The sequence below is a fragment of the Acomys minous genome (assembly GCF_964271855.1).
Source record: "Acomys minous genome assembly, chromosome: 6".
Taxonomy (NCBI): domain Eukaryota; kingdom Metazoa; phylum Chordata; class Mammalia; order Rodentia; family Muridae; genus Acomys; species Acomys minous.
The window spans coordinates 17286197-17308097 of NC_140487.1; the positions used below are offsets into that span (position 1 = coordinate 17286197).

The 21901-nt window shown below is 37.2% G+C and overlaps 1 protein-coding gene across 1 annotated transcript in view; it reads right to left on the bottom strand.

The window, feature by feature from the left end:
• Window positions 1-6301: 6301 nt before the first annotated feature.
• Window positions 6302-21901, bottom strand: part of NXPH1 (neurexophilin 1) — a 282833-nt gene continuing 267233 nt past the window's right edge. The window contains exon 3 of the mRNA XM_084786061.1: window positions 6302-8260. Within this exon, the coding sequence (XP_084642187.1) occupies window positions 7499-8260 (762 nt within the window). The 3' untranslated portion in view covers window positions 6302-7498. The remainder of the gene's footprint in view (window positions 8261-21901) is intronic.

Here is a 21901-nt window from a genome sequence, read left to right on the forward strand (position 1 = left end):
CTGATACCCATTATACCTCAGTGTCTAGCTCCCTTCCTTATTTCAAATGTCACTGTAGGAGAATCGGTTACCAATGGTAAATGTGAACAAGACAAAGTGTTGTGGGTTGTCTTTTCCCAAGATGTTGTAAGATCCATGAGGCTGGGGACACTGTCTGTTCTTTTTTATGGCTGTAGCATTAGGATCTACATAGTGCACAGAATATGGAAAACATGCAATAAATATGTGCAATGGATAAATTTATACCCAGGGAAAAAGGAAGGCTAGACACCCACTTCCCAGCCTCCATAATCCCTACTCAGAGACACGTGAAGAACTTCTGTTGTAGTTTAGAGATATTTGAAACACAAAAGCCTTGAAACTGATATATGATATAAATGTAGTTTCAAGAATATGAGTAAGGCCAATTAAGAAAGTCTAGAGTGGATTTGTTTGAAATAAAGAAAAGAATGTTACAGTGATATCCTTTAGCATAAGAGTGAGTAATATTTGTAACTCAGTGTATTACCTACAGAAATGTGTTATAAGAGTTCCTAAAAACTCGTTTCTTTTCTATATGTCAGCTTGTAAAATTTACTACATTATTTTCAGACTGTTAAAATATAACCAGAAAAAAAAATGGGAGAATTGAAAGTGTGTACTGCAAACATTATTTAGCCTCTACTATCTCCTTCCTATTTCCGGAAGTATCTTCTTATCTAAAGACGTTATTGTGATTATTACATAATCAAATATAAAATTGTAGAGTCATCCTAGACACAAAATGCCAAAAAGGTTTTAAAATCTTCTCTGTATCCTAATAAATTGCTATGCCCTTCAATAGACTTCACCCTCTGTTGAACCTGATCCAGTGTACTGCTACTGCACCTTCTATAAAAGCACATCCACAGACCCACTGAATGATTCAAGTCATACCCAGCAGAAATTAGTTGCATGCCATATAGTTAATTGTAGAAAAAATTAATCTTCTCTAACTTAATTTTTCTCTGAAATCAAAATATCCCTACAGTGAACCTTTGTGCCTCAGGTGACTCAGGTAGCTCTAAAGGTCTTCTCATTCTCTTCCAAAGGCTGCATAAGATTTCCACAGGCCATGATTGTGCTCTGTTTTTTTTTTTTTGGAGATGGGACCTGATTTTCACTCACCATCCTCCCATTCTGCCATCTCCGGAGACTCAAATCACATCTGGTCATCCATAGCCAACACTGTTGAACTGGTTTTGTTCAACAATCTTGTGGATGTATCAGCCTCTGTACTCAACATTTTAAGCTCCTTCCCCATGTCCTAAGTACTCCCTATTAAAAACCTTGCACTTTCCAAAAATTCGACATACAAGCAAGTGTTTTTTCATCAAAAACTCCTTTACCCAGAGACATGCTACCATTACATTTCTAGTGGAGGAGGAGAAGAAGGAAGAGGAGGAGGAAGAAGAGGAGGAGGAGGAGGAGGAGGAAGAGAAAAGCTCTTTTTCTCTGTGATGCAAATAAAGAGTCCCTGTTTTGAAAGTGCAGCATTGGACTAGCACTATATGTTAGCCTGACCAACAAACTGTGGCAGCTATGATGTAAAATGCATGTTCCAGTGCTTCAAGATTTCCCTTTTAGTACAAATTTTTCAATATTTGAGAAAACAAGATGAGTTCTCTGTTGCAAAAACCCTGGTGAACTAAAGAAAACAATCAGAATTTTAAACTCAGCTAGTTGGGGGGAAAGGGAAATAAGACAGGGTAAGGAGAGGTGGGTATGAGCAAAACAACACTATATGCATGGATGAGGTTGTCAAAAATGATTGCGATGTATTCCAAAATAACGGACGAGTAAGGAACCACCATGTGGTAATCAAAAAGTGTATCAGTGGCTACCTAAAGGTGTAAGGGTTGGAGTTGTGGCTAGAGACAGCAATGGTACATAAGTAATTTGTGGGAGGGTGATAAATATTTTTTTTATTATTATACACTGTAATGGTGGTGTGTGTATATACCCACAAATATACAGTTCTGAGTACTGTATGCTTCTATAGTTTATTGTATGTCAAGTGTACCTCAATTAAATAGCATTGTCTTATGACTTATGTGGAGTGAAATATTGTATTTTTAATGATATAAGATATTTTAATGATAAATTACATGATGGTTTGCTGATAAATGCTGTCTCTTTTAACACTCAGAGAGAATGTGAATGTGATGATCAGGTTCACCTAATGATGAAGAGAATTCTCACACTATACTGGAAGAATATGAACACAATCCTATCAAAACATAGTAGATAATACCTTCCTTCATGCCATGGTTCTTTTAAATAATGACTGTTTTGAACATTAGTAGAACATGGGCAAACACATTTTAAAAATTACATGAGTAGTTTACTTGGTGATTAGAATACCAAGAAACATCAGAAAAAAATAAAACCCACAAGGCCTCTCCTAATGCTTTCAGACAGAAACTTCAGGGAGAATGAAAAGAAAGTTTTTGATATAGTTGTTTGAAAAACAAAATAGTGCAAGAAGCAAAATTAAAACACGGCTTTGAACTATCTTTTCAAATTTACCCATTTACCCAACTTAACGCAGAAATTTGTCCCTGTGCTTTGTATGTGTGCACGTACATCTATGAGAAAACCCAATTAATAACCCAATATCTTAAAAAGGTTCTAACTGAATCCATGTAAAAATTACTTGGGTCATTTTCATTGGAAACTAAAGTCACAGTGTTGAAGCTTCCTTAACATGCAACAAATATTTCCCTGAAATGAGACTCCGAGCAGGAACCTGAAGTAATTCAGAGCTACATTATCACTCTCTATATTGCTGGTCTACAAGTCTCATATTTATCAAGCTCGAAGACATCTCTATCTCCAAGTCAAAATGAGTTAGCAAATAGTAATTTGGGAAATGACCTTGGCTGTCACATTGGTATGCTGGCAGTGACAATCTAACTGACTTCTGCCTAAGCAGGGGCCAAGGCTGGAACTCGCAAAGGACTCTGTCTGAGAGATCCAGAACATGAAATCTTAACAACTCAATGAGCAGATTTCATGTGACATACATTCTCCTGAACCACTGTTAGAAATGTAATGCTAAGTACATAAATAAGCTTAATATGAAAATTGCATTTCAGAAAGGTTAAAAAAGTAATTTTGACAATTATAATTGTGTTCTTTTTGTTGATGTAGTTAATTAGCAGCAGCTGCATGCTAACAAAGTTCTTGCACTGTTTTATCAATAGTCAAAATTGCAAGGATCAATTGCAAACTCCCTTGTTTGATTAGAACCCAGAATTAGAGGCTAGGAACTTTAGAACTGCTATATGAGGCCATATCACAGAATCTTTAATAATAAATCAGTGCCAGCCAGGTGGGAATAAAATGGACATGTGGGCTGCACAGTGGTGGTGCACATCTTTAATCCCAGTGCTCAGGAGGCAGGTGCAGGTGCATCTATTAACTCCAGGCTGGCCTGGACTGTAGAGTAAGTTCCAAGACATCTGGGGCTACACAGAAAAGAGTGATGTGAGTCTCTAATTTCAGGTTAGGACCTAGAATAGATCCAGACCTCCCCCAATAGCAGCTGTAGTCACCAAGAGGAGGCAACTCAGCCGACACTCCTAGGAGCTTAAGCACCTTCATGTAATTCATCAATGATAACATACATATGCTTGCAAGGCACAAATATGAGAATTAATGTACTTTTGGTAAAATTTAGGACACTTTTCCAGATGCATGGCACTCATTTTAGGATGTTTCTCTCAACATTACAGTGAAAATCAAAACTAGCATTCTTTATTTAAAGACTTCCTTTTTTTTTCCTTCCTAGTAAGAAGAAAGATAATGTTTCTTACTCTAAACATTTTAAAAAATTGGAAATAAAATTCAAAGAACAGGCCCTAAGTTTTCAGTGTTTCCCAGCAACCATTCTCTGACACGTGTGAATCTGAAACCTCTTCAAAAGGCTGTCTTAGTAATCAGTTTTTAAGAATTCTGCTCAGGCTATACAGATGAACTCAAGTTTTGTCATCTATAAAATAAGTAAATAGTGACTATATTTAGTCAAATTGGCTTTGAATTTTTTTATTTCTAAGGGTGTCTACTGACTTGTATTTGATTTCAATGAAGATAAACATAATATAGGTTGATTGTTAATTGTACAATTAACAATTGTACAGTTGATATGTAAAGTCTTTTTAAGTTTATAAGCACATCCACTTGTGTTTGCTTCTGGCTAAAACATGTATATTGGGGAAGCTGCTTTTCTATGCCAAGCAGTGGCAAAAGAGTTTCTCAGGCTTCTCAGTATTTATCTAAATCTATTGTGTTCAAAATATGGCTTACAATTCCTTGCTGAAGTGAAGACTCAGGCAACGCTTTTAAATTTAATAACGCTCTCAAGTCCTTGCAGAATAGCACTATCATCTGTGTTATTGACTACTAAGTCTCCTTCCACTCAAGCACAAAAGCTCTACTGATGGTCATGGACCCAAAACCTGAAACTATATTATATACATGAATAAACTGACAATATCGTTTCTCTTCTGTGAGGCAAGAAGGTGTAGCAATAGATGTTTTCCTATTTTCAATTTTTAAAATGTTTTTTAAAAGAAAACTATAACACTGACAAACCTTTGTTTCATTCAGATGCTCTGTCCTCCTGGAGACTTTCTTCTATATCTTTGTAAACATGTGGCATAGTTTTCAAAATGTGAGAGGTGTTTCCTTATTATTGCTACATAATGTTTATTTTTCCCAGGGCCAGTGCATTTTAGAGGTAATTAAAACTTAATTAAGTAGTTTGCCGAAGTGGCAAGTTGGTCTACTAGGGTTTGAGTATGAAATCTAAAGCCTCCATGTTGATGATCTTCTTCACCTGGTACCAGGCAACCATGGGAAGAATACACTGGGTTCAGATAAATGGCAAAAGTTCTATGTTATCATGACTTCTCTGTATAGCGCGTGGACAGTGTTGAACATGTTGGATATGTGTTTTCATTTTGTGTTTCTTGGAAAGAAAAATCTATAGAATAGCATATAAATTAATCACAAAGTTAAGTGTATTCTGTATGTTTATAAAAACATATGAACAGTATTTAGGGCTATAGTAGAACAGAGTAGGAGGGTAGAGACTGAAGCAGGCTTTTATCTCAGTTTGAACTTTGGGTTGGTAAAAGATATGTCAGACCACAGGAATGAAAGCTGCAGCCTCGTCATCAAATTAGCCTAAAGAAAACAGCTTATTTTCCTCCTTTATCTCTTTTGTTTGCTAGGAAACAAGTCTGTAGTGGTCATAGTGGTATATGAGCACCAGGTAAGAAGACTTATTTGTGAGAAGCTGGAATTCAAGAGGCTCTTTGCTGCCTGTTCAGCTAGAGTTCTAGCCATAGCCTCTAAATTTCATGGACAGTTCATTCACGCACTGACACAAATGTCTATCTACACATGGCACATGGTTCTTAGAGATGGACGCTTAACAGGGTACATGTTTGATTGACAGGTGAAGACTCCTTCATGAGAGTGCTAAATGATACTCATTCTAGAATGGTATGGCTTTGTTTCACTATCATCCATCTGTTGTTTTATCTGCAAAAAAGACGCCCAGCCTAAGCAGAATGGGGTAGGGGAACCATGGAGGAGTGCTCCTAATTTGACTTCTTTGGCTAGCTTTTGAGACTCTTCCTATTTCAACACCAAATCTGTGGTCTTAAAAAAATGAGTGACCTTGTACATTTCTTCTGCTGTTTATTTTTCTAGGACTGTGTACAGCAATCATGAAAATAAATCTTAGTGTCTATAGGCAATGCTACATAGATGATTTGATTTCATCTGGTATAAGTAATTTAAGACTTGGAACACCCCCCACTGTTGTCCCGATTTCTCCAGGAGAATGGTGTCATCACAACAGACTCAGGGAAATTCAGCCACAATCTTCAAGACAGTTTGGCTTCCTTCTAAGGAGAAAACATGGCCTTCACTTCAATATTCCTACTAAATAAAGACTACATGGGAGAAAGTCTACTCATTATAGTTAATTTAAGCAACAATAGTTTTCTCCCTATGTTCACTGGTAATTTTCTTCTTTCTTGGTACCCTTGAATAGCTAACATCACAGTAAACCAAAAATGCATGCAGCGTTGTATGCCACAATTGTTTCCGAGGCTTGAGACTGAGACTCTTAAGTTGTTTTGACGAGGCAGCTAATAGCAATTTAGATAATTTGCTCAAATTCAAAGACATGAGATGCAAAGCCATGGCTGTGTTCCAGCACATTCTTCTTGTCAAAACCATTTAAATCACCATGTTACACACATACATATTGAAACTCAACTTTAAGTGTTTTATTTTTATGTACATTTCTTTTTGTCCAGAAATAAAATATCTAAATACAGACAGTGTAATGTTGTATATGTATAGCTTTCAACAATACTTGAGCTGAATAGATGCTTTGTATATTAAATTTGTCTTTTTAATGGAGTTCACAGCTACATTGATAAAATTGATTCCTTAGATCCTTTTTTTTCATTTTAACCAATAACAAGCAGAGAGACAAGTACAATTTAATATTAATAAGCAGCTCAAATAACACTTGGTTAAACTATATACAATACAAACCATTCATACAAATGAAGACTAGGATATTGAGTTTGTTACAATATGTGTAGTAAAGATAAGACAGACACTTATAACTTACACGGTGTCTGCCAGGCATTTCCCTTCTTATATAATGATCAGAACTTGTGTTAAGCAGCCTTAGTTGGTCTCAACATTGCAAAAGGTCCGGTGATAGGCAAGAAAAGCTGTAATCCCAGTGTCTGCCCACATGTAAATTCCAAATGTTTGCTCATCTTTACTGAGAACTGGCTCCTCCCTCCATAGAAAGGAAAGCCATCCTGTATCACCTTGAATGTGCCTACTGTATGCTGGGAAAAGGTTACTACACTTTGTTGTGTTCATAAAATAAAGAATACTGAGCTCTAAAGACACATTTTTTTTCCATTTAACAAGCATATAACTCCTACAGTAGTATTCACCAGCACAGCTACTCCAAGCAGTAGGAATGCATGGGAGGGGATTATTGGTTAGCATGGACTCAAGACCTTAGAAGAGATTGCCATAACAGCATGTTAGACACATCCTCTGTCTAGTTAATTCTTTTTGTTTGATCATAGTTTATCCTGAACCATCATGAGTCAGACAATGAAAGCCCTCTCAAAGGGAATCGTGATAGATGCAAGCTGAAATGTGTAAGAGTGGGTGCTCATGTGCCTCTACGTGTGATAGCATGTCTTCAGGTGAGACTCTGAGATCTATGGTGATTTACAACTATGCTGAGAGATGAAGCTGACTGTGCAGAAATTACATCAATTGTTTTCCACTAGCATGGTTGCACCAGTCAACAAGAGCAGCAGTATTGACACATTCCAGGCAACAGATGTGACCTTCTTCCTTGAAGTAAGAGCCCTGTCCTATGACCTTTAATTCCTCAGGCTTCAGTCTTATGCCCTGTTCAACCTCATCCTGAGGGGAAGTAAGGTGTGTCACTGTGGTAGTTGTAGTCAGGGCATACTTTCTGTACTAGTTTGTAGTCTGTACTATAAAAGGAAATGTAAATGCAGATCACCTTGAAGGGCTTGGAGCAGAGCCAGGACACGTGACTTTGTGTCTGCTCCTGGTAACAGGTTTTTGAAGGGTCGTAGTTGCAGAGTGTGTTCTTGGTAGCCTTGTCAACCTTTTCGTACTCAATGCGACAGTTGAAGGACTTGGAATCTTTGGCATCAATCACGGTTTGTTGTGCCAAATCGAATTCCACGATTTTTGTTGGGGGTACCAAGCTGACAGATACATTCCCTTGACCAGTGGAATTATGCCTGAAATAAACACTAAACGTCCCATTGCCATGATCGACAATTTTCCCAGTGATCAACAGGTTTAGCTTCACTGTTTTGATGTTGGAATGAAAATCACCCCATCCAAACATTTTCTTAAACTTGCCGGTTTTAACAATGGGCCGTCTCTTGGCCCTGGGCCGAGGCTCCTGAAGGTCTGTGGAGTTCCTCAGCCAGTCCCAGAGGTCTTGCTCAGAATAAGGTTCTGGGGTGTCATAGCGCAGGTCCAAATCTGTGTCATTTTCTTTACCACGGAAAGTCTGTGAGAGGAGCCGACTGATAGACAAGTCTTTGCTGCTTTCTGTCCATATGTGCTTTAATGTGGATTTGCTGCTTCCCGACTTCAGAAGTTCTGATTTTCCACCATTTGTTAGGTTGGCACACGTGACCTGGGAAGAGAATTTTAAAGACGGTGTTTATTTACATCCCCACATCTAAGAATACAACACTCACATTCCAGCCCTTGCTGGGAGGCTCAGAATTAAAGGATGACTTTTATTGTTGTTATTGTTCTTAAAAGCACCTCTTGTATCCGGCCACTGTGTATTAAGCTGTGGTAAAATATCACTTCTATTTTTATTCAACAGTGGGAAAGGGGAGGTGTGGGTGGTTAAAAACCACAAAGCAGGATCTAAAGATCCATATAAACCCTTGACTAATGGAGTAGGAAAAGGCCGCTTAGCATGAGTAAGCCAAATTGAAGTCAAATATAACCTAAACTAAAGCAAATAATGTCTCAGCCCCAAAACCCACCTTTGAAGTAAACTTTCATAATCATTACATTCTTTTTCTGCTTCAGAATCACCAGAAGTTCTAAAACTATAAGATCCTCATAAATATGTCAACTAATACCCTACTTACTTTTTGTTTGCTTATGTGAATACTATATTAGAATTAGTAGCTTTACAAAGAGAATGTAGTATGTTTTAACTTGCCAACACACACACACACACACACACACACACACACACACACAAGTATCCTTATTATCACCTATCATAAGCACCAAGCACAACATGTAGAATAATTTTTTTTAACTTTCAGGGTTTAAAATATGGTTTAAGAAAAGAGATGTGTAAGTTATAACATCAAATATCACCAGCAGGTAGACATCAGACAGTCAGAAAAGCAGCAGGAATTCAGGAGGTCACTTCAAGTGAGAAGACATTCTCCAAGATTCTGTCTTGTCTCTGTGAGACAATTACTTCCTCAAACCCCCAGGGGCTCATGGGAACCAGTAAGTACCCGAGGAGTCTCAAATCAGCACATTCAGGACACACGACCTATAAGCATAACCCAGAACCCACAGGAAGCAATGGCCACTGCAGGCAAACCATTGGCCACATGGACAGACTCACTTGGGTAAGGTTGCTGGAGGAATTCCCCTAGATGCCCTTTGAAAAGCTAAGTTTCCCAAGAAAATCATTTTTCAAATGTGAATCTGATTATTACACAGGAATGTCTTTGGACTCTCTACTCTATCCTTCCTCTAAAAATTTCTTAGAGTAAAAGTTACTTGCCAAAGAGTGAGGTGCATTAGGAATTAGAGCTGTCCTAGGCCACGCCCACCTAAACCTGTAGACTTACCCATGCATGCCTCTTGTTATGACACAGATCTCTACCAAGTATATCCTCCTATCAGATGCTCATGATGGGAAGACTCTACATAAGTTTCAGGAGTGCATAAGCTCAGAAGCCACACTTACTAGGATTTGTTTCCAGCTCTGCCACTCCCTTGAGACAACATGACTGATATGGGGCCATTCTCACAACCACCACTCTAAGTTGGTCTATTTGAAAAAACTGCTGATCTTAAAAAAAAAAAAAAAAACTGTACTGATTTTCATGTAAACCTATTGCATCTAAGATAAAATGTGGTTTTCTCATGGGTTTATATCCCATGACTTCCCCTTACAAAACCAAGGCTGAAACACTGGAGAGACTGACACAAAAAATAATTAAGAAAAACTCAAGCTGAGAGTCCATATCCTGTGTATCTGACCGCCATCTCCAAGGCAATAGCCAGGCCAATCTAGAAACACACAATGGATTAACATAGGTTTTACCTGAGGATGGACAACTACAGAGAATGATATTCTAGCAACAGGGTGTGCTGTTGAAAGAATAGACAGATAAAAGTATGGGCATGATCACACCTAGGGGCAGTAAAGGTCAGGCTTATGTTCAGAGTCATTCTTCAGACTTTTAATTTATCACCTACCAAACAAATCAAGACCTTAGGGTGTGGAGGACTAGGAGAGGGGACTGGGAGGAAATGATGAGAGCCTACAAATGGGATGTAAAGTGAATAATTTTTTCTAAAAATAAATTAAGAACTTCCAAGACCCAAGTATAGTCAGAGATGGCTCAGATAGACCATTCCCATCTTAAACAGAATACCGGAAATTGGGAGAAGGGTTTCTTTGCCACCAACTTTCTTGTTGAAAAAAATTAGAAAAACTATTATGTATTGTTTTTCCTTTCAATTCTATTCTGCCCTTGAAATGGTTTCTGTATTCCTCTCTACCCAAACTGATTCCTGTCTATAGTTTTTCATCATTATTCAAGAATGGATCATATTCATGAAGCATTCATGATTAATAACAACAAATTTTAAGGCAAGTAATACTTTTTAACATGAACTAAGTATTATAACTTAAAGAAATGAAAAAGAAGGAAGAATATTATTTGAGGGAGAGCAATTAGACATAGTAATGTATATAAAATAAGTATGAAATTAATTTCACTACTATCCCTTTGACTAATTATGTCAATCTGTTATGGACCAATTTTAATATCTCATATAAAGTGAAAATCATGGTAGTTTCATACTTAATATTATCCAAAATAATAACAAAATAATAGAAGCAGATGAAGTTGTTTTAATAATTCCCTAAATTAAGTGCATTTCAGTGTATATCATTTGGGGATAAAATTATATAGTCAACATGTGCAGAACTATGGATTTAGTAACTGACAATAGGAGAAAAGGAGGGAATATTTTACTGTGGTATGACGTAGGGTAGCAACTATACCTATAATATATATATATATATATATATATATATATATATATATATATATACATATATACATATATATAAACATTAATTGGTAAGACTACTACTGATCCCTTAGTTTAAAAGAACACTTTTTATGAATATTGACCTTTTATATTTCAATAAAATGTATTTTGTGGCTAAATATCCAAATGTATACTTGCTAACTATGTAAGCATCATTTTCCTACAGTCCTCATGTTTATTCTTTAGTATAAAAGATATAAATGCATGTACTTTTCTCTGATTCTTTTTCTTAGAGCTAGATGTGTTCCCATTGTTTGGCTAGCAAAGATAAACTCAGGCATACACAAAGTGGCTTTTACAGTACTTTACCTCAGATTTGACAAAGAACAGCAATGTGATACTTCTGCCATGCACTTGTTAACAAAACTGTAGTGAAACTGTCCCAAGACTGAAGGGGGAAAACACTTACAGTACAATTTATCAACAGCAGGTGAGGAGTAAAATGGGAAAAATGTAGAAGTGAGGCATGTGAGATTTACAAAGGAAAGAGCTACTCTACCCAGAAAATGCAGAAAATGCTATGATTCTGATGAATAAACAAACCTCCAATTTTCAGGTAGAATCTCCGTCAGGTCTAAATAATATTCTCCACAGCCACAGTGACTATGAGTGTGAACTTGGAGTAGATCATCTGAACATCAGACTGGACTCTCATCCTTGACAACTGTATTATGTGTGAATCTTATTTACCATTTAGAAACTAGAGGGTATTACCCATATCTCTCACAGGGATGCTGTAAGGCTTACATAAGTCACTTAAAGCACCAAGACAAGTATCGAGATTGTGTTGAGTTTTCAACGTGAGTGTCAGTACCTGTAATCATAACACTTCCTCCTCTCAACTCCACCTTATGGAGATGATATTTGCCAGTAGCCAATTTTTAAAAGAAAAACTATCTTTAGTAGAACTGCGAATGTAAATAATCTTAAAAATTATCATACTAAGGGTAAGAGGGCATGGGAAACATATATGTCAAAAGTTTCATGTAAGAAAGAATCAAATAAATCCTAGAAACCTTCTGTGAAGCACTATACCTCTAGCCAGAAAAGCAGTTTTACTCACAAATCTGCTAATAAGTCAACTCTGATGGTAAACTTGTTCACCAGAATAAAATATTTTAAAATCTGTCTTACTGAACTTGAAAGCATATATTGGATGATAATAAAAATATGTGCTGACAGTCTCCTTGTGGATCCCAAAATAGGAAGAGTAAGGACTACCTCGGACACACACTCTGGCCACCCAACTTAGATCGTTTCCCCTTGGCGGGGTTCCTCTACAGAGGAAGAGGTTACAGGTAGTACAGATGAGACTTGATAGGCTGATATCAGATGTTAGGGGAGAAGGGTTCCTCTCTCTGAGGACTAAAGAAGGGAAGGAGAGGGGATAAGAGAGGGGGAATCAGGAGGGAATGATGGAGGGGGATACAATCAGGATGTGAAGAATTTAAGCTGCAGAACAAGCAGGTAAGTTATACTGCTAATCCCACTATATGGGAATAGCCCTGAGACTGGCTGAGACAAGAATGTCTAGACATAGACAATGCTTCTTTTGGCTACAGAACCCCTATGAATTACTATTAGATGTCATTCTTCATACAGCATGAATGAATATTTACAAATGACTTCTTTTACTGCTCAAACAAAGAGGAGAAAACCAACCTAAATTGTTCTGTGCATCATGCACACCTTATAATTTTAGAACTGTATAATGTTTGTGAGAAATTATATGCTTTCAGAACAAAAGACCCGGATGCTGACATTAGATTAGACTTGACAGGATACATTCCTCTCAGCATGCTGGACACCAACAGGCTGTATACTTCATATTCCAACAACAAGTGCTTAAATTGCAGCTCCTCATCAGAACAAGAAAGCTCCCAGGACATTTTCAAAGAAAGTTTCCAATCCCAATTGATCCAGAATTTCAGACTATGCCACACAGGACTTTAATTAAGCCTGGAATTTCTCAACATTTAGAAACTGGACCTCAAATGTGATTCCTAGCTTGTTTAACCATTTTCCCAATTTTATTTGGGCCCTAACAAAGGTATTATTCATCCCAAATCAGCTGGAAGAGACCTTAAAAGAATGACGCCCCACATCCTTTAAAGGGGAGTTGGGTAGGTTTTTGGTTGCTTTCTTGTCCTCCACTATAAGATCACAGCCTATCCAGTCTCTTCCTGTCTTTTCTTCCTCTGAGTGTCACCAGGTCTCACCACCACGAGGAAGTGGTCATATATTTTTTTCAAGTGCTGATATGACAATCTAAGAAACATAGAAAGTTAAATAAACAATAAAAGTTCACATAAAAAAGAATATGTGTAAGTTCAGCTATTAAATAGCTCAATGACCGAAAGAAACATACGCCTTTTTCCTTAGGCAGTGGGGCACAAAACCTTCAGCAGTGCTGACAATCGGGAAATCATGAGTGTGGTTTCCAAATCATAACATCTCCTAGCTGTACTGTCATCCATACCTTTATATGGTATGTACTCTCACTCTCTCTCCCTCGTAGTTGAGAACAATAGGACAATATCTAAAGGAGAATATTAGTAATGAAATAAAAAAAAACAGCCTTAACAATAGGTCTCTTAGAAGTTCTGTTCCAAGATGGCGAGACTGAACACACCCATTGTCTGATCAGAGGGAAAGCAGTGACTGCGCAGTGACCTAAGGACCGAACTAAGAAGTACAAAACACCAGTGCTTGTGATTCCCAGGTGAGAGGGGTCCACCCTGTGTAGAGCATGGGTAGGTCAGGCCTCCGTCCACCCGGCTAATCCACAAAAAAGTCCCTGGGTCCCCGCAGGCATATTTGCAATCTTCAAAGTCTAGCCACTTGCCTGCTTGCAGGCCTCACCTGCACTTTGGATATCAGACAGAACTGAAGACTACAAAACATCATGTCTGGGTTTTCTAGGCCACCGAATACCTCACAGTCCGGAACACAAGTGGATCTGACCTCAGGTCACCCAGGCAATCCACAGAGACTTCCCAGGTTCACACAGGCAAGTGCACAGGTACTGAGGACTAGCTTCAAGTCTGGCAAGGTGCACAGCATCTCAGCTCTGTGTCTCAGATGGTGATGTGGCTTACAAAAACACCAGCAACTAGTTCTTCTAGCCTAGAAGGGTCCCCACAGTCTGGAATACATATGATCTGACATCAGATCACCCGGCAAGTCCAAGGAAAGTTACCAAGGAAAGTTCCCAGGCATGAGGGCAGCTACAAGGTCTAGCCACACACCTTGTGGGGCCCACAGACCTGAATGCTGTGTCTCAGAAGGAACTATGTGCTACAAAACACCAGTGTCAGAGTCTCCCTGCAGACAAAAGATACAATGATCTTATGACAGGACACCCAGATGGCCCATGGAAAGTTCCCAGGTCTAATCTCAGTCACCCACATGGTCCAGCAGAAGAGTTCCCTGATCCCTGCAGGTAAGGGGTCTCAAGCTATAGCCACTCACCTACAAGATGCTCTCAGCAGACAATGAAGGACTACAACCTACAACCTAACACCAAAGACAGCAAAATGGCTAAAGGACAACATAAAAACACAAACAACAGAAGCTAAACTATTATAGCATCTCTAGAACCCAGTTATTACAAGGCAGCATTCTTGAAAACTCTAGCACAACTCTGAAACCCTGAAACATAAGAAAATGACCTCAGAACTTTTCTAAGGAAGATGATAATGAAGTAAACTAATAAAATCTGTAAGCAAACACAGGAAGATACAGCCTACCAGGTTAAGGCTCTTAGAAAGGACATGACAGAGGCCTAAGAGAGGAGATGAAGAAATCACTGGAAGAAATCCAGGAAAAGGCAAACAATCAGGTGAGAGAAATAAAGAAAATCAGTAAAACAGTTCAAGATCTGAAGATGAACATGGAAACAATAATAAAAACACAAACTGAGAAAAGCCTGGAAAGAGAGAAACTTAGAGAAGAAAACAGGAACTGCAGAGGTAAGCATCACCAACAGACTACAAGAGGTGGAAGGAAGAATCTCACATGTAGAAGATACAATGGAAATTTTGATGCAACCATTAAAGAAAATGCTAAATCTTAATGTTACTGTCCAAATATTAATATCCAAATGTTAATATCCCAATGTTAATGTCCAAAAAATCATAGACACCATGAAAAGACAAAACCTAAGTATAATAGGAATTGAGGAAAAAGATGCCCGGCTCCAAGGCCCAGAAAATGTTTTCAACAAAATCATAGAAGAAAATTTCCCCAATTTAAAGAAGGGGATGCCTATAAGCACACAAGAGGCCTACAGAACACCAAATAGAGTAGAACAGAAAAGAAAATCCTCTTGCCACATAATAATCAAAACACTTAATGTACAGGACAATGAAAAAATTTAAATGCTGCAAGGAAAAAAGATCAAGTAACATTTTAGGGTAAACCTATCAGAATCACACCTAACTTTTCATCAGAGACCATAAAAGCCAGAAGGGCCTGAGCAGATGTATGGCAAACCCTAGGAGACCACAGATGCCAGTCCAGACTACTATACCCAGCAAAACTTTCAATAACCATAGATGGTGAAAACAAGATATTCCATGACGAAAACAAATTAAAATATTATCTACCCACAAATCCAGCCCTATAGAAGATACTAGAAGGAAAATTCTGACCCAAAAAAGCTACCAACTCTCAGGAAAACACAGGAAATAGAAATTTTTACTTTAACAAAACAAAAATTAGACAAGCACAGAAACACACTACTACAACCAACATCAAAATCAAAGGACCTAACAGTCACTGGTCTTTAATCTCTCTCAACATCAGTGCTCTCACCTCTGCAATAAAGAGACACAGACTAAGAGAATAGATGCATAAACAGGACCCAATATTCCACTGCATATAAGAAACACACTTCAGCATCATAGATAGACATTATCTGAAAGTAAATGGCTGAAAGAAGGTCTTCCACGAAAATGGATACAAGAAGGAAGCTGTAGTAGTTATTATAATATCAAGTAAAACAGATTTTAATCCAGAATTAATCAAAAGGAATGAGGAAGGACACTTAATACTCAGCAAAGGAAAATTAAGATGACATAACAATTCTGAACATCTATGACCCAAATAAAAGGGCACCCGCATTTGTAAATAAAACACTAGTAAAGATTAAACCACGTATTGATCACCACACATTAATAGTGGAAGACTTTAAGACCCCCTCTTACCAAAGTATAGGTCAAGGAAACAGAAGTTAAACTGATAAATAATGGCACTAAAAGATGTTATGAATCACATAAACCTAACAGATATCTGCAGAACTTTTCACCCAAACACAAAAGATTATATACCTTCTTCTCATCACCTCATGGAACATTCTCCAAAACTGATCACATCATAGATCACGAGGCAAACATCAACATATACAGGAAGATTGAAATAATACTTTGTATCCTTTCAGACCACCAAGGACTAAATCTGGACCTCACCAACAACAGAAATAATAAGTAGCCTACACCAACATGGAAGTTGAACAACTCACTATTCAGTGATAACTGGGTCATAGAAGAAATGATGAAATTGGGGACTTCCTAAAATTCAATGAAAATGAAGGTACAACAGACCCGAATTTATGGGACACAATGAACACATGGATAAAAAGAAAGTTCAAAGCAATAAATACCTTCATAAAGAGATTGGAGACATCTCATACAAGCACCTTACTGGAATATCTGAAACTCCTAGGGGAAAAAAAGATGCAGCCTCACCCAAGAATAGTACACAGCTGGAAATGGTCAAATTCAGGGCTGAAATCAATAAATTAGAAATGAAGAGAACAATTCAAAGAATCAAAGAGCTGATTCTTTGGGAAAATCAGTAATATAGACAAACCGTTAGCCAAATTAAGTAAAAGTCAGAGAGACACTATCAGAAATCAACAAAATCAGAAATGAAAAAAGAGACATAACAACAGATACAGAGGAAATCAAAAGAATCATTAGGTTGTACTTCAAAAGCTATATGCCAGAAAATTTGAAAATCTAAATGAAATGGAAAATTTTCTGGATAGATTCCATTTACTAAAGTAGAATGAAGATCAGGTAAACAAATTAAATAATCCTGTATCTCCTGCAGAAATAGAAGCAATCATCAAAAGTCTCCCCGAAAAAAGCCCAGGGCCAGGTGGTTTCAGCACAGAATTCTACCAGACCTTCAAAGAAGAGCCAATACCAATGCTCTTCAAACTATTCCACAAAATAAAAGTGGAAGGAAGATTACCAAACTCATTCTATGAGGCTACAGTCACCTTGATAATTAAACCACACAAAGACCCAACAAAGAAAGAGAATTGTAGACCAATTTGTCTTATGAACATTGATGCAAAAATACTCAATAAAATAATCACAAACCAATCCATGAACACATCAAAAACATCATTCACCATGACCAAGTAGGCTTCATCCAACTCATACAGGGTGGTTCAAGAGGTATATACTATAAGTTACAAGTACTGGAGTTCTAATACACAATATAGTGCCTAATATCAATAAAAATACAAATTTTAAATAGGCAAAGAGACTAGTGTTCAGTGTTCTCACCAGAACAAGTAAACTATGTGAGGTCAAGGGCACATTAAATGATCACATTATGCAATGAATACATCATTATGCAATGAATGCAATGAAAAACAATCAAATGATTATTTTATAATGTAAGTATATGATCTAACATCACACTATATACTAAGTATAGACAGTTTTGTCAATTATCGTTCAACAAGACTGAAAATACTTTTTATAACTAAAGCAAATGTTTGAGAAAAAGCAATAACAGACGTTGTAAGAGTTCTTCACGTCAGAAGCAGAAGTCCAGCAGCAGACATGTTCACTAGCTGTGGAAATGCAGAAGTGGAGATCTGTGTCTCTTCCTTTAACCCAATAAGTGCTGGAAGACTATATGGCAAAGGAATCAAGAGAGCCATTGTGACAATCAGTCTCTATTGGGAACAGGACTGGATTGATAGAAGCTCAAGTCATTAGGAAAGCACATTCCCTAGGTTTGTCTGTGAGAACAGTTCCAAACTGGTGTGCAAACCAGTGGGGGAAAGACCTACCAAATGTGAGTAGTGCCTCCAAGTAGACTGGAGGACTAGATGGAACAGAAGCAAAAGGGGGACACTGGCCCACAAAGGCTTACTTCCTGCTCTCTGCTTCCTAGAGGCAGCAGTGAGCAGCCTCCTTAGTCTCTTAGTCCTGCTTTTAGAATAGCCATTCTCCCCCAAAAGGGTCAGTGGATCAGTCAGATGTAAAATGAAAACTCTGAGACTCTGAGCCAGAACAAAGCAGAACAAAACAAAACAAAACAACTCTTTTTTTTTCCTAAGTTACTTTTTCTCACTTTTTGTCATGAAGACAGGAAACTGATTAATACACTAGGCTTTAAATAAATACCATGGCTAAGATATGAATTCTGATATTCCATTATCGAAGTTATTTTAGGAACACTTTTTTTCATTACACAAACTTCTAAACCCTGGATAATTTTAACTAAAAAAAAAATAATATTTTCTCTATAATAAACAAAAATTTAGCATCTGCATGTCAAATATATAGACACAAGGCCCTACACAGTCTGAACATATATGAGAGCAACGATACTGTTTGGATTGCACACTGATATACTATCCCTATGTTATGAGTAATGACGGTATGTCTGTGTATATTCAAATGGTTCAAACAAACTGAAAGAGATGTATGAATAGTTTGAAAAATCCACAGAAAAAGAGCAATATGGTAAAGAGAGACCTTGCTGATAATGTTATTGTGTAAGCCAGACAAAAGTGGATTATAATTTATCTTTAATGGCACCATTGAGACTGTCTTGCCCACCAGTATATTCTGTGTCATTCTCAAGCTATTCAGCCTCATCAGTTTGAACACTCCTCAACAGCCAAGGATGCAAATCACTCATACTGTGGAGGGTAACTCACTTCTAACAAAATACACCAACTGTCCCATTTGTTTTTGAACTGAGAGTTGATGCTAACTCATGTGTGATTAAACCTCAAAATTAGATTTTTTTTGAAACTTCTGTTTTGTGCAAAAACTCATATAAAATAAGTTGAACTGTTTTGGGGGTATATTTTATGGAGAGCCATGAAGTGCTCCAGAGGGAAGTTGGCTTTTTCATCTTTTCATCCACACTTATTGTATAAATAGATACACATGCACCCACGTTTTGACATGTAGTCATTAATATTGATAAGAAATTAATAATTATTAGTCTACATAATTCTGCTTAGCTATTCTCTCTAAATATAATTATAAGCACTCTCAAAGTTCCATTATTATTTAAAGAAATATAAAAATTCATAGTGACAAAACACTGTCAGAAAGATGTGGCTAATGTTTTCTATGCCTTCTTTGTGAAATATATTCAAAACATCTCATGTGAGAAGCTCTGGGTACATAGTTATAGTAATGAAGAAACTGCTCAAAGTAACATTGTAGATGTCTATTTCTTCATTAATGCAAAGCCACTACTGATCATTTTTCATTATTCAAAAATAGTTATAATGTGTCAACAAATCTAGGTTTCCCCTGAAAGAGGAGAAATATACTCCATGTATGCATAATTTTCTTCTATTTGAATCAGAAGCCAGAATGTCTGACTACATGGCAAGGCCTGTTGCATAGATGCAAACAGATGAGTTAATGGCTACCTAAAGTAAAATAAGGCACAGGTAGGTTGATCATGGATGACAGTAGAAATTACTAATTCACACTCCACTGGCATTTGCACATGCTATGACATTCAGATATTCGTGTACAGGAAAACTTCTCTTCAATATATACAGAGGTGGTTAAATCTTATAGAGGTAAGCCTAGAAAGAAGTAATCTGATCTAATCTCAGAAGCAAGTAATATGCATCTTAGGAAAGTAAGCAAGTTCTCACAAACTGGCTAAGTGACCATACAGCAGGCTGTTAAGAAATGAGCTTCTTTAGCTCAGCTATCTACTCTGCTTTCATCTATGCATTTCTGCCATGTAATTCTGTTCACCATGCTGTGATGCTGAATGAAGCTCTCACAGAACGACCACCCAAACTGGCACTTTTTAAGCTTCTTAATCATAAGCCAAAGTAAATCTATTTCCCTTATAAAGCATACAGTCTCAAGTATTTTGCTAAAACCACACAAAACAGACCAAGACATGTTTCAACCCTTTTCAACAATGTATGCATACATATGCCCAGTCGTATATGAGAACATATTACATAAAAATACTTCATTAGTTGTTTTGCACCATTTTATGGCTAATGGGTGGTACTATTTACCAGAAAATGAGCTTAGTAAAGTGAAGTCACTCCATGCATTTGCCCTTTTCTACATGGTATATAAGAACATACTGAGTAGAAATAACCACAAGATTTATTGAATAAGGCTGGAATCCATAAGCAAATAGTGATATTGACAGTGTATATAATATGCCCATATTGATCTGAAACCCTTTCTTTAGACTGAGGAAGAAATTCTGTAAACAAATTAAAAGATACCAACTGCAAAGAAATGCCAGATCTGTGTTGTTCAAATCTTGGAATAGCTCAAAAGAAGCCCCTCATGGTCTCTTTCTTATCACACTATAGTCTCAATACACTTCTCAGAGCATTCTTGATACACAGTGAATAAATCATCCAATCCAGACAAACAAAATGGGGTAAATGTCCTGGGAATTAAAACCCTCCAAATTCTGTAAATATCTTAGGGATCAGGATTCCCCAAATTCCTCAAGCTGGACAGAGCCAAGATGTCCTGGTGGCATTGTCCAAGAAAAATGAAGCATAGCAAAAAGATGGCATCCCCTTATCACACCCACTTAACAAGAGTTGGAAATCTGTGGTCAAAACTTTTGATGTTGAATAAATGAATATCTTTGGGTCATTCCCCTTTAGAGAAAGAGTGATTTTTACAAAGCATATCCATCCAACAGGACCAAAGCCTAAGGAACTATTAAATATAGTTCTAAGAAGACATGAATGTGGGAACACTCACACTTCCATAGTTATACAAGTGACACACACATGCATACACACACATACATGAACACACACAATCTATTTCTCTAGAAAACTCTAAACTATATTTCTATAAAAGACTCTAAGCAATATTCATAGCACCTGTAACTACAGTTTGACCTCTGAAAATAGCTTCAGAAGCACAAGTAAATATGAATTCAATATAACTGTTGAGCTAGAATCAACTTTTACAACTCCTTTTCTGCTCCTATGTTGCTGAAAGCATGGCAAACGAAGTCACATAATTAAGAACAAGGTGGGAAGGGGAAATAATATTTATGCAGAGATATTCTAAACTAAAAGTTTGCCCCTAGATTTGGGTTCATTGCTTTAAGAAAAGCTAACCAGAAAGCAAATTAACTGATATGATTGCAATAAAACAAACCGAAATTAGCATTTTATTTAAAAAGAAGTTGATAAAACAATTGCACTAAATCAAAGTATATCTCAACAATATAGTAAAGGATAAAGCAAGTCACCAATAGAATGATGTGAAAAGAACCCAAGGAGAGTAATGACGAGATCAGATAATTATTAGTTTTTGTTCAGAGATCAACAGATCTCTAGCCCTATCTTTAATGTACCCTACAATAGAAGAAAAAAAAAAAAAAAGAACAAAATGCTAGGAGACTTAACTTTCTCATTCTGAAGTCATTAAGTTACTTTTCTTTAAGGAGCTGGATAGTGGTCCACTAGAGGGAGCAGCTGGGACACATGACAGTTCTCTAGGTTCATGGTGCTTGAAATCAGACAAATGAGTCACTAAGGGTCAGAGAGTTCATAAAACAAAGATGTACCAGAAAACTTTATGCTCACTGCTGGTTGATATCATTGCAGAAGCTAAGTCTCCTGTGAGTTGCAGATACCAGTAAGGAAGTGTGTTGCTCAAAG